The following is a 13,316-nucleotide window of genomic DNA, read 5'->3' on the forward strand; positions in this document are numbered from 1 at the left end:
CACGGGGGGGGTGCTCCACCCCAGCCACGGCCGCATTTCCCCACGGGGGGGGTGCTCCACCCCAGCCACGGCCGCATTTCCCCACGGGGGGGGTGCTCCACCCCAGCCACGGCCTCATTTCCCCACGGGGGGGGTGCTCCACCCCAGCCACGGCCGCATTTCCCCACGGGGGGGGGGGTGCTCCACCCCAGCCACGGCCTCATTTCCCCACGGGGGGGGTGCTCCACCCCAGCCACGGCCGCATTTCCCCACGGGGGGGGTGCTCCACCCCAGCCACGGCCGCATTTCCCTACGGGGGGGGGGGTGCTCCACCCCAGCCACGGCCGCATTTCCCCACGGGGGGGGTGTGCTCCACCCCAGCCACGGCCGCATTTCCCCACGGGGGGGTGCTCCACCCCAGACAGTGCTCTAGCATTTGGCCCTGGGGCTGCGGGGACTGCCCCTGCCCTTGCCCCGGGCGCCCCGCCGCCCCCCGGGGCCATTAACCCCTTGCGCGCCGCGGCGGCCGCCGCCCCCGCCCCCGCCCCGGCCGAGGCGGGGCTCCCCGGGGAGGACCGGCGCCGCCCCCGGCGCTGCCCCGCGGAGCCGAGCGCGGAGCGGCAGGATGCAGCCCGCAGCCCGCAGCCCGCCCGGGCCCGCCCGGCGCCGCAGCCCCAGGTACGGCCGGGGGCCGGCCCGCAGGAGCCGTGTGCACGCGGGGGCAGGGAGCCGTGCACACGTGTGTGCCCGCCTGGCTCGGGGTGCCTGGGGCTGCGTGTGCACGTGCGGGTGCGGGGATCGGTACGTGTGTGCTGGCATGGACGAGTGCCTGAGGTCATGTGTGCATGGGGTTGTGTGTGCACGTACGGGTGCGGGGCTCTGTGTGTGTGTACGTGTGTGCTGGCCCGGCCAGGCACATGTGTATGTGTGAGTGTGTGGCTGGATTCACGTGCACATGTGTGCACGCATGGAGGGGTAGGTGCCTGGACCTGTGCGTGCAGGTGTGCATCACGGGGTCATGGATACACATATGGGTGGAGGGCTCTGTGTGTGTGCTTTCGTGTATGGACTCATGGATTTGCACATGCATGTAGGTGTGTATGGATTTGTGTGTACAAGGGCGCATAGACTCATGGGGGCACAGAGCTGCATGTGTACATGTGTGTGCCTGCATGGCTCTGTGTGTACAGGTATGGGCGTGTGGATTCACTCGTGCACGTATGTGTGTTCTGCATTCATGTGTACAAGGATGGGCGCAAAGATTCATGGGGGCACGGATCTGTGCGTGCACATGTGTGTGCTTGCGTGGGCGGGTGCATGGATTCGCATGTACAGGTATGGGTGCATGGATCTGTGTGTGTGCTTGCATGTCTAGGTGCATGGATTCACGTGTACGTAGATTTGCGGGCATCTGTGTGTGTGTGCATGGATTCACGTGCACCTGTATGTGTACATGGATCTGTATATGTGTACTGGCATGGATGTGTGCACAGGTGGGGGTGTACACTTGTGCGGGTGTTACTGCAGACTCCCCCAGCCCGGCCCTCTTGGGCAATCCCAGCCCGGGGAGCCTGGCTCAGGAAAGCGGAGCAGAGCTGAGCCTCCACCAGGTCCCCTGGACACGGGGCTTCCCCTCCAGGGCTTCCCCTGAGAGAGAGGAAACTGAGGCTGGAGGCAGGGCAAAGGGACCTGACCAGGGCCATCCTGGCCATCAGTGGCAGAGGCGGAACAGGCTTCCTGCCTCAGGCCGTGCCCGCCTTGGGGGCAGAGGTAGTGAACCTTAGTGGGTAGGGTCACGGATTCCCCTGCCCTCCCCCCAGCACAGCTCTACCCACTAGGCCTCACCACAGACACAGGCTGGCATCACCTGTCCTTGTTACCGGCTCCCCCATGGCCTCGGTGTCCAGGGCTCCATGGGCCAGTGGCATGCGCAGGGGTCCCCCTGTCGGCCCCATGCCCCCCCTTCCAGGCCCCTTCTTCTGCCCTCTGGGGACACCGCCTCCAGGAGGTGTCTGGGGGGGCTCTGGCTGTGATGCCTCGGGAAGACGCCGGTCCCAGCCGCCGCGTCAGCTGCAAGGTGCAAGCAGGCTAAAAACGGCTGTAGGGAGCGTGGGGGGAGTGTCGCTCCTTCCCACTATAATTAGCAGGTGATGCACGCGCTGGCTGCAGGCAGGGGCCGTTGGAGGCGGCTGGGAGCCAGCAGTCGTGCCTCGGTCCCTGCCGCCCCCGGGCTTCCCTTTCCTGCTGTAACAGCTTGGCCCCGAACAGATCACAGCCCTGCTCGCTAGCCCTGGGGTCGGGGTTCTGGGCAGCTGGATGGCCCCGGCTGGGAAAGGTGGGGGTTGAGTGTGGCTCTGCCACCGGCTTCCTTCATGGGGCCTTGGTCTTGTCACTTCATCTGCCTGTGCCTATCTAACTAAACAGGGGCCTAATGGCCTTTCCTGGCTCATTGGGGGGCCCTGCGGATGGGCACGTTAATGCGCCCTGCGATGAGGCACTAATATAGGGGCACCAGGACCCATCCCAAGAAAGGCCTCCCCCAGTCTAATTAGATCTAACTCATTAACGAGCCTGTTCAATAAAGGAGGGCGTTTGGTCTCTGGACTAGGAGCATATTGGAGTGGGAAGGTAGTGCAGGGCCCCAGGATAAGCACTTGTTCCAGGTCCTCTGTGATCTGGGGGGTCACACCTCAGCCCTCTGCCTCCGTTTCCCCTTGTGGATGGCCACCAAGTCTCAGAGCTGCTGCAGGGACTGGCCTGGAGTTGAGGGAAACGTGTGAGCAGGATCCGTCCCAGAGGCTCTAGGATGCCTCTAGAGGCAAGCTCCGTGGGACCAGGCCAGACTGCCCGGGGCTCCCTCGCTCACCTGCTGGAGCTGATGCTGGTCACTCATGGCCCAGGATAGAGGCACTGACTATAAAGGGGACACACACACAGGCACACAACCCCCACATACAAACACACACTCGCAGACACACACTTGCACATACACAGGCTCCTAAACACACAAGCATGCACACACACACACACACACGTGCACACGCTCATACACACAGGGGCACCTACACTCCCCCCATACCCCTACACACACATACTCTCACACGTACACAGGCACCGCTCCCACAGACTCCCACACACACATACACTCCCAGGGATGGACACACACACAAAGACACCCCCCCCACACACACAGTCACCCACACACACACTGTCCCCCCATGCACACCCACTGTGGAGCTGTCTCCAGCACCACAATGCAGCCGAAGGCAGTTTAACAGGGGACGGGGTGGTTTCAGGGGACGGACAGGGCAGGACTCCTGGGTTCCTCTCCCCGGCTGGGGTCTGGGAGTCATGGGACAGGCCGCGTGGTCTGTCAGGGGCTGAATTCCCAGGCAGGAGCCGCGAAGCTGGGGCCAGGCGGCTGCGGAGCATCCTGGTGACAGAAGGGGTGTGATGTTCCCGAGCAAGCGCCTGACTCTGGTCCCAGCGCGATGCCAGCCTGGAGCCACGCCAGCTCGGGCTGGAAGTCGGCAGTATCAGGCTGGTTTTGGGCTGGCCCCTGGCCCCTGCCCCCGTGGGGCCTGATCCTGTCTGTGGGGCTTGTTGCTGGGGACTAGCTGCTTTGTGCCCCAGCAGGAGCATGGCAGACCAGAAGGGGCCCTGTTGGTCACCAGCTCCAGCTCCACAAGTGATGGAGACCCCTGGATGGCAGGGGGGACGGGCGGAAAGACCAAGCAGTTGCACAAACCCCAGGGTTCCTTCCCTCTTGGCCCAGGGCCGGCGTTTCTAGCTCTACGATGGGCGTAATTGCTTCTGATCTGCGTTTCTGGGGTGTCTCAAGCACCGGCCGGAGACACCAAGGGGAAGGAGGCCATCTCAGGCTTCATTTCATCACAGGAGTCTGGGAGCTAGGGCTTGACAAGATGCCCCAAAGAGCCTCAGCCTGGTGAGAGGGGGAGAGGTTGATGTCATATATTTGGACAGGGGGGAAGAAGTTGATGTCATATTTTTGGATTTTAAAAAAGTCTTTGACTTGGTCTCCAATGATGTCCTCATGGCTAAATTGGGGCACTGCGGCCTTGACTCCAAGGTTGGAGCCAGAGATGTTAGTTGATGAAACCAAGTCAGCGTGGCGCATGGTGACCAGAGGTGTCCCTCAGTGTTCAATACTGGGACCCGTACTCTTTAATAGATTCATTAACAATCTGGATTTGGGTGTCAGAGGCAGACTGGCTAAGTTCACAGATGACACCAAACTGCAGGGAAGTGCGGTACACTTGGAGGACAAGCTGAGGATTCAGGCCAACTTGGACAGGCTCGCAAGGTGGGCAGATGAAAACCTGATGACCTTCAATGTAGAGAAATGCAAGGTGCTCCACCTCGGGAGAAAGAACCCGCACCATACCAATAGACTCAGTGATGGTACACTCACTAGCACTGTGTCCAAAAGAGACTTGGAGGTCATGATTGACCACAAGATGAATATGAGCCACCGATGTGATGCTGCAGCTGGCAAAGCAAATAAAACCCTGGCTTGCATCTACCGAGGCATCTCAAACAAGACCCAAGACATCATTCTCCCACTTTACTTGGCCTTGGTGAGGCCGCAGCTGGAGTACTGCAGCCAATTCTGGGCTCCACGCTTTAAACAGGATGTGGAGAAGCTCGAGAGAGTCCAGAGGAGAGCCACATGCATGATCAGAGGTCAAGAGAGCAGGCCTTGAGGAGAGGCTGAGAGCTATGGGACTCCAGCTTGGAAAAGCCCAGGCTCCGAGGGGACTTGGTGGCAGCCTATATGTATATTGAGGGTACATCAGAACCTGGGAGAACGTCTGTTCACCAGGGCTCCCCTAGGGAAGACAAGGTGCAATGGTTTTAAACTGCTGGAAGAGCATTTTAGACTGGACATAAGGAAAAACTTCTTTACTGTCCAAGTCTCCAGAGTCTAGAATAGACTCCCCCCCAAAAGTGGTGCAAGCACCTACTCTGGACATATTCAAGTTGCGTCTGGATGCTTATCGTGCTGGGGTGATCCGATTCATTCTCTTTGGGCAGAGGGCTGGACCTGATGATCTTGGGAGGTCCCTTCCAGCCCTAATGTCTATGAAATCTATGAGAGAACCCCCCAGCCAGGGCCACCAGCACACCGAGACACCGGCTGTGACCCCAGCTCTGCACCATTTCTCCACTGCCTCTGATGCGTAAGCCCATTTCACTGGGGCTGGTGATGCCAGCTCTGCTCCAGGCAGCTGGGCCTGGTGTCTTCACATCAGCACATCTCCCAAGTGCTTTGCTGGTATTGCCATGCCCATTTTACAGGTGGAGAAACTGAGGCATGGAACAGGGCAGGGACTTGCTTCCTGTCACCCTGCAGGCTGGGGGCAGGGCTGGGACTAGAACATGGGGCCTGGGTGCCCATCCTCTAGGGACCATGTCACGGGACCTTGAGCGGAAGGGGGTACCCTGAGGCTCTCTGGGATAGAGGCTGCATGGGTTTTTTGTACATGCAGCACTGAGCGCTGTGGGACGGGGGCCATGGCCGAGGGCATGTAGCACTGTGGCCTGGTTCCAGCCTTGCTCAGTCTGGCGGGGGCTGCGGCTTTGCAGCAGCCATGATCCCCTTTGTCTCACCACCCCCACCAGTGCCGGGGGGGCAGGATCAGGCCTGCGGTGCCAGGCCGGAGCAGAGCTGAGCGCCTGCCAAGTTCCCCTGCCGTTGTACCGCAGCCCCCATCCTCTCCCTCCCCCGGCTGCATTAGCTTGATTAAAGTGCCTCGTTAGGCTCCGATTGCTGCATCCAGTCGCTCTCCCGGCGCCTCCTGGGGCTTCTCAGGTGCTGGCAGCACCCTGGTGCTGGAGCTCCACTCCAGAAAGGGCGCTGGGGCCAGAACAACGCCCACTCTCCCCGGCGGCTGGACCCGTCACCCATGGGCTGGACCCGGGACTGTTGCCCGACCCATGGGCTGCTGCGCACTCAATTGTCCCTTCCTCTTCCTGGTGCCCCGGCCTGTTTCCTCCATGCTTGGGGCTGTCCGGTAATAACCCCTTCTCCTGCCTTCCCTGGGGCGACCCTTCAAAGAGATCTGGGCCCGAGTTCAGCCTAGTCGGGGCTGTCGCGTGCCCGCTGCAGCGATGCAACCTGCTTGGGGCTGGGGAATGTGCCAGAGGCTTTGGTGATGCCTCAGGCACTCGGCAAAGGAGGGCACGAGACTGGGTTGTGTGGGGGTTGCTCCAGGCTGCAGGGGCAGGTGTCACTGCCACAAGCCAAGTTAACTGTTCCTTTGGGCCGTGCCCACCCAAACAGCGGGATCCTGGGCTAGGGACTTGTCTGGGCATCATCGTTGGATCAGGGTGAGACTGGAGCTGAGCCCTGCTGCCGGCGGTGGTGCTAGGAGCTGTACGCACCCACAGAGGTACGGGATGCTACCCCAACCCCACCCCAAGTCTAAGTGTATCTACCTGCTTCCCTGGGGCAGCCCATGCCACAGGCTCCAGCTGGCATCCAAACCTCCTGGTTGCAGCACTGGAGGCCAGCGGTGCCCCCAGTCTTCTCTCTGACAGCCCCGCAGCTCTAGGCAGATGGCTGGCATGTCCCCCCCTCTCCTTGCCACTTCTGCATGCTAAAGGGCTGCCTACAGCCCCCTCCATCGTCATCAGAGACCAGCCATGGGGGCAGATTAAAGCCCGAAGTGACACCTCCTGTGTGGCTCTGGTGCCGGATCATGGCCCTGTCGTCCTCCAGCCGGGTGGCATTGAGATGCACCAGGCTGGCTGGCTGCGCTTCCAGTGCTGACATCATGCCCGAGCGCGGGGCAGGCAATGGCTCCCATGCCAATGAGCCTGTCTCCCCCTCCGCCTCCGCCTTCTTGATTCACCCCCTCTCTGCCCAGCCACATCAGCGTGGCTCATCCCTCACTTTTGCTGTCTCCGGTTAATGCGTGCGCTGGAGCCGAGCCATGGGGACACTCAGAGGAGATTACCCACTGCCACAGGCTGGAGAAGCCATCGGGGACCCATGTTCCTGCCAGTGGGAGCCTGGAGGGAGGGGGCATGGCCCCTTCTCTGCACTGCCCAGCCCATTGCAAGACCACCTCTGCACTGGGGCTGGCCAATTGGCAGTGCCAGCACCCCAGGGGTTAAACCCACTGCCAAATTTCCAGGGAAGGATCCCTGCTGGGGATGCAAGTGCATGGGGGCCAGCACCCTGGCCACTGGGTATCTCCCCAGCCTGGGTGTTCTCCGCCTGAGCCTCAAGCCCTGGGATGGATCCAGGTGGGTACACTTCATACCCCGCTTCTTTAAACCAGCTACCCGAGAGAGGCAGCAACATTTCTATTCAGGCAGGGCTCAGGGAGTCCACTGACCTCGTGGCTCATTGTCATCCCCCTGATTCCTGCTAATCTCGCCACTCCACAGGTGTTAAGGCCCCTCTCTCCTGTGCACTAGCCTTGATGTTCCACCATTTGAACCAGCCTGTTGCTGTCTGTCTGCCTTTCCCGGTAACGTCTCTTCTAGTTCCCAGCCCTCCCAGCTCTCTTTAGCCCTAGCGAAAAACCTTCCCCCAGGTATGGACAGATTTGCTGAGGGGCAGAAATGACTGACGGTGGAGTATGGGAGAGGCTGTCAAGGTGCTGGAGAAGGCGAGATTTTGTTTTGTGAATCTGAATGAGAGAGGTGCATTTAACAAGAACGACTGTGGGGCTAACCACGCAATGTCTCTTTGTGCCCAGTTTGTGGTGAGGGTTTTTTTTTAAACTTAATAGGTAATATAGCAAATCAGCACAATTGCCAATACTTCTGGTTTTTTGCAACAGGATAGTACCGCACTTGGTAAAGCTTCATACATGTCTCTCCTCGGCTCTGATCCGTGCACAGGGCTGGTCCCAGGCCCTCCAGAGCACCCAGCCTGTAGCAGCTCCCCCTTGTCACAAACCTTCTCATGCCGTGCCTCAGTTTCCCTTCTAGGAGAGTGGGACCCTGGGAGGTCAGCAGAGTGGGGAAGCGCCCGGGGGTGCTGAGCGAGGTGGTTTGTTTTTGTGGCCAGCCTGGGAGCCATGAGCCTGTGATGCACCTGTCACTTGCCCCAGCGGTAGGGTGGGGGGCACGAGTGCAGAGGATCATGGGAGATGCAAGGATGCTGGGCTCGCTGTGTTGATGGGTCCGTGGGTTTAGAGGACGCCCATCCCAGCCTGGCAGCGCCATGCCGGCAGGCCAAGGCCCTGGTGATGGGCTCCAGCTGAGAATGGAGATGGGCAGTGGGGAGGGGGCTTTCACGGCCTCAGTGCTTCAGTTTCCCCACTCCCCAGGCTCTGTAACCACAGGCTCCTCTTGCCTTGCAGGACTCAGGGAAGATGGTGCCCGGGGCACCGCGGGCCCCCTCCTCCGCCTGGGCTGGCTGGCAGCCCCTCTTCCTCCTCATGCTGGAGGCTCTGCTGCCCAGCCCTGCGTGGGGCTGCCCGGCCCGCTGTAAGTGCTCCTCCCAGGACAGGTCCGTGCTGTGTCACCGCCAGAACCTGGTGGCTGTGCCCGGCAGGATCCCGCCGGCCTGCGAGCTGCTGGATCTGAGCCACAACCGCCTGCGGACGCTGCAGCAGGGCATGTTCTCCCGGCTGCAGGCCCTGAAGGAGCTGGACCTGAGCGAGAACGTCATCTCCAACATTGAGCCGGGCGCCTTCAACAGCCTCCAGCGCCTCATGACACTGAGGCTGCGGGGCAACGAGCTGAAGATTGTGCTAGCCGGCGTCTTCGCCGGGCTGCCCAGCCTCACCGTGCTGGACCTCAGCCAGAACAAGATCGTCATCTTCCTGGACCATGCTTTCCAGGACCTCACCAGCCTCCAGCACCTGGAGGCCAGCGACAACCACCTAGTCTTCATCTCCCCCCGGGCGTTTGGGGGGCTCCGGCAGCTCCGGCAGCTCACGCTGGAGCGCTGCAACCTGACGGGTGTCCCCACAGGGGCCCTGGGGCAGCTGCCTCACCTGGGCGAGCTGCGGCTCAAGGTGCTCAACATCAGCGTCCTCCGCGACTACTCCTTCCGCCGCCTCCCCCGCCTGCGGGCGCTGGAGATCAGCCGCTGGCCCTTCCTGACCACAGTGGAGCCCCACAGCTTGCTGGGCTTGAACCTCAGCTCCTTGGCCATCACCAAGTGCAACCTCAGCGTCATCCCCTACGAGGCCCTCCAGCCCTTGACGTACCTCCGCTGCCTGGATCTGTCTCACAACCCCATCGCTGCCATCCATGGGGGGAGGCTGGCCCAGCTCCTGCGCCTGCAGGAGCTGCACCTGGCGGGCGGGCAGTTGGCCACCGTGGCAGCCCACGCCTTCTGGGGCCTGAGCCACCTTCGCCTGCTCAATGTCTCCGACAACGCCCTGCAGACGCTGGAGGAAGGCGCCTTCCACACCGTGGGCAACCTGGAGACCTTGCGGCTGGACGGGAACCCGCTGGCCTGCGACTGCCGCCTGCTGTGGGTCGTCCGGCGCCGCCGGCGCCTGAGCTTCGAGGGGCGGCAGCCAGCCTGCGCCAGCCCCGCACTGGTGCGCGGCCGGAGGTTCAAGGACTTCTCGGACGTCCTCCCATCTGGGCACTTCACCTGCCGGAGGGCAAAGATCCAGCCCGAGGCCCCGCAGTGGGTGAGCGTGGAGGAGGGGAGCAAAGCCAGGCTGCGGTGCCAGGGGGATGGCGACCCCATGCCCACCATCACCTGGCTGTCTCCCCGCCAGGCCTGGCTGGACGCTGGCCTTCGGGGCCGGGTAAGGGTGCTGCCTGATGGGACCTTGGAGATCTTCTACGCCCTGGTCCAGGACAGCGGCACCTACTACTGCGTGGCCAGCAACGTGGCTGGCAACGACACCATGGCCGCCTACCTGCGCGTCTACGACCCGTCCCGCTGGGCCAACGACACCTTCCCTCTGGCCAATATGAGTGCCGACGGCTTGGGGGCACCGGTGGTCTCCCTGCCGAGCCTCGGCATGCTGCTGGGCGCTGTGGCCATGGGCGCAGTGCCCTTCCTCAGCTCTGTGGCCGTCTGCTTCCTATTCATCTTCCTCTGGAGCAAGGGCAGGGGTCGCGTGAAGCATCATGCCACCTTTCAGTTCGTCCCACGCTCCCCCGGTGCACCACGGGGCAAGCCCAGCCACGGCGGCCGGCTGGCCATGAGGTTCACGTGAGCCTCCGTGGGGCAGAGGTGAAACACGGCAGTGGGGGAAGGATGCTATTCCTCTCTGAGCCAGGCATGGCCCTCCACTCCTTTACCTTCTGCATCCAGCAATTAACCTGCTAAAATCAGCTTAATTAACCAACTCCCCAGATATGCAACTCAGCTGGGCTCTTCCATCAAAGCCTTGGCTCTCATGCTTTTGCTGCCAAGAGAAAAAGGAGGTGACTGGGGAGGGAGACCATGTGCTTATGCCTTCCCTCATGGGGGCTTTGATCCCAGCCCGTCTGGGCAGAGGGGTCTCCGGGCTGATGTCAGGGGGATGAGTGTGGTGGGGCTCAGAGATACAGCGTGGTGCCTGTAAAGCCAGGACAGTCAGGGCCAGCTATGGAGGGGTTGGGACAGCTATGGGGACATGGTATCAGGGCACTGGGAGCCTCTTTCTCTCTCCTTGGAGCAAGCCAGGGGGCCTGGCAGGGGCTTTGGCAGCTGTGATGCGAGGATGGGGATGGAGAAGCTGCTGTGGAGGATAAACACCGAGCTTGCCCATGTCTGTCCCAGAGCCGTCCTTGCCCCTGATCCTTGGGGAGCTCCCAGCACAGAGCCTGCCCCTGCTCACCCAGCCCCTCTAGCTGCCACGAATCCTTAACAGCTGGCTAAAGCAACTGCAGCCTAGTCGGGCCTGTGGGGCTTCAAGTCCCATCCGATGTTTCCTTGGCCCACGGCAGGGGCCCAGCTGTAACCACTTCCAGCCAGGACCAACCGGCCTGCCGGTCATGAAGGAGTTAAGCCTCCTGCCCGCCGGGCAATGCAGGTAAGGAGCCTTATCCCCAGGTTACAGAAAGGGAAACTGAGGCATGGAGAGAGCGGGAACACTAGGAGAAAGCCACACCGAGCTGAGGGCCGGGTACCCTTGATGGCTAACCAGACCAGGTCACGCCCGGCCTGGTAACCTGCCACTGCCTTGGTAGCATTTCGAAGGTCGAACACGGTGAGCACCGCTGGGGGGGTTCCCCAGCTATTTAAAGGGACACAGCACTATTTCTCTGTATCCTAGGAAGGGGCTTTGGCAGGGGCCAGGAAGAGCAGCCCCATCCTGAACCTCCTTCCTGGGCTTGTATTTTGGCTGTGGGACCCTTCTGTGGAAATCCCCCTGCAGCGCAGCCCACGGGGAAGGGGCATGGGGAGGGAGGCTTTAAGGCTGTGCTATGTATGGATGTCTGCCAGCCCAAGGGACTTCCCTGCGCTCTCCAACCACAGCGACACCTGGCATCGCATTGTGCATGCGCACACAGACAGACACAGCGCACACGCAGAACACGCACAGCACAAAAATACACAGTGCACGTGCAGCACACCTACACAAAGCACACACATGCATGGCACACAAAGCACATACACACACAGCACACGCACACAGCACATACACATAAATGTACAAAAATACAGTGCACACACAGCACATACGGGGCACAAACAGAACACATGCACACCGCGCGCACACAAATGGACACTTTTTTTTTTTTTTTTTTTCCTGCTTTTTTTGCACCGGTCCTGGAAGCACTGCAATACCAGGTCAATGCATGGAGTGGATGGAGCACGCTCCGGTTCCACCACCCAATACCAAAAAGAATCTGCTCAATATAGATCTCCTAAGGAGGACATATCAGAGACAATTACCCTGGGGGGCTCGCCTACGTGGTCACACTGCTTCCCCTACCAGGTAGTATCCCTTGGACACAGCACAGAAATATAGTGCACATGCAGCACACCTACACAAAGCACACATATGCACACACCACACACAGCACACATGCACCACTGTCGTGCTGGACAAGCTGATGCAAAAACATGTCCCCTAATTCCCCGTGGAGCCGGGACGAGCTCCTGCCTCTCCATCAACCCCCGGCCAAGACCGTGTCCAGTCCATTGCAGGTACATTGCCTTACCCCTGCCCTGGAGGCCTGGAAGAGGGGGTCTCCCAGCATCCCTCGGTCCCCCTTGCTCTCTTCCGCGCCCTCCAAGCATTTCCCTGGTGGCAACAGAGGCAGGCGGGATGTGGCTCAGGGGGTCCCTCTGGTGGCAACCCGGGCTGCAGACAAGCCTGAGCAAAGCAGGTCCTTGTGGCTTGGGGGCTGGGTTCAGATCCTGCCCCCAGGCTGCATCCAGTCGCAAGGCCTGGGGTGCAGGGAGGAACCTGCATGGTCTTTGCTCCAGGAGCAGTCAAGCTCATGGCTCAGGCCTCAAGCTGTTCAGATGCCTCTATGTCCTGGGGAATACATGGACATAAGGGAATGGGGGGATTTGGGGGCAACTGAGACTTTCTTGGAGGCCTGGGAGCCCCAGTGCCCTCTGCTCTGGGTTCTTGATGCCACATTGGTGGAGGGAGAAAACGGGCATGTCTGTAGCCCCCACCTGCCTTCCCACCCCCAGGGCCACTGGGATCTGGAGACACTGCTGGACCCAAGGGGCCAGGTCTGCCCACACCGCCTGTCCCAGAGCTGGGAGACAAACCCAGAAGTCCTGGCACCCAGTACCCAAGCTCTGACTGCCCAAAAGGCAGTGTTGAACCTCAGAGTCCTGTTGCCATGGTCCTCCCCGGGGGTCCAGCCTACAGCCAGACCTCACTACTCCCTGTTACCACTGGGGAAACTGAGATGTGGAGGAGTGGGTGTTGCCCCCCTCCATCTTGCAGGTTGTCAGGCCTTTCTGGAATCACAAGGGTTGTTGTGGTTTTTTTTGCAGGCACCCATCAGCCACACAGCTGGGGACCCCCACGCTAGGACCTGAGGGGCATGGCCAGCACCACCCAGCAAGAGCTGGGCACGGGACCCAGGAGTCCTCAGCAGCTGAGTCATGCAGCTCCCCGCACCTGCATGTCCCCACTTCCCACCCAGCGGAGAGCCTGGGCGATCTTGGGGCAGGGACTTTTCTGAGGTGCCCGGCTGGTGGGGAGAGCCAGGCACAGACCCCAGGTGCCCCAGGGCAGTGCTGACAACACCCTGGCACAGCCCAGGCCCCCGCGTGCATGGTGCTGTACACAAGGCTGGGTCATGAGCTCAGGGGTCAAGTCTGAGCCGAGGCATCACATGGGGGCAGAGAGGAGGGAGCAGCAGGCTGGGGTCAGCTGGGGTGGTTGCCAGCTCCCTAATTACCCCCAGGCAGCCCCAATTACCAGCCAATT

The 13,316-nt window shown here is 61.1% G+C and overlaps 1 protein-coding gene and 1 pseudogene across 1 annotated transcript; one reads left to right on the forward strand and one right to left on the reverse strand.

Annotated features, from left to right (window-relative positions):
* The first annotated feature begins 605 nt into the window (after positions 1 to 605).
* On the forward strand, positions 606 to 12,017 carry LINGO4 (leucine rich repeat and Ig domain containing 4). The gene is made up of 2 exons (XM_090054320.1): positions 606 to 657; positions 8,319 to 12,017. The coding sequence occupies exon 2, from the start codon at positions 8,331 to 8,333 to the stop codon at positions 10,143 to 10,145; it is 1,815 nt and encodes a 604-aa protein (XP_089910446.1). The 5' UTR covers positions 606 to 657; positions 8,319 to 8,330; the 3' UTR covers positions 10,146 to 12,017.
* Positions 11,671 to 11,809, reverse strand: LOC149861241 (U2 spliceosomal RNA; annotated as a pseudogene).
* Positions 12,018 to 13,316: the final 1,299 nt, after the last annotated feature.

This window comes from Crocodylus siamensis, chromosome 6, assembly GCF_052110815.1.
Source record: "Crocodylus siamensis isolate JL-2025a chromosome 6, ASM5211081v1, whole genome shotgun sequence".
NCBI lineage: Eukaryota > Metazoa > Chordata > Crocodylia > Crocodylidae > Crocodylus > Crocodylus siamensis.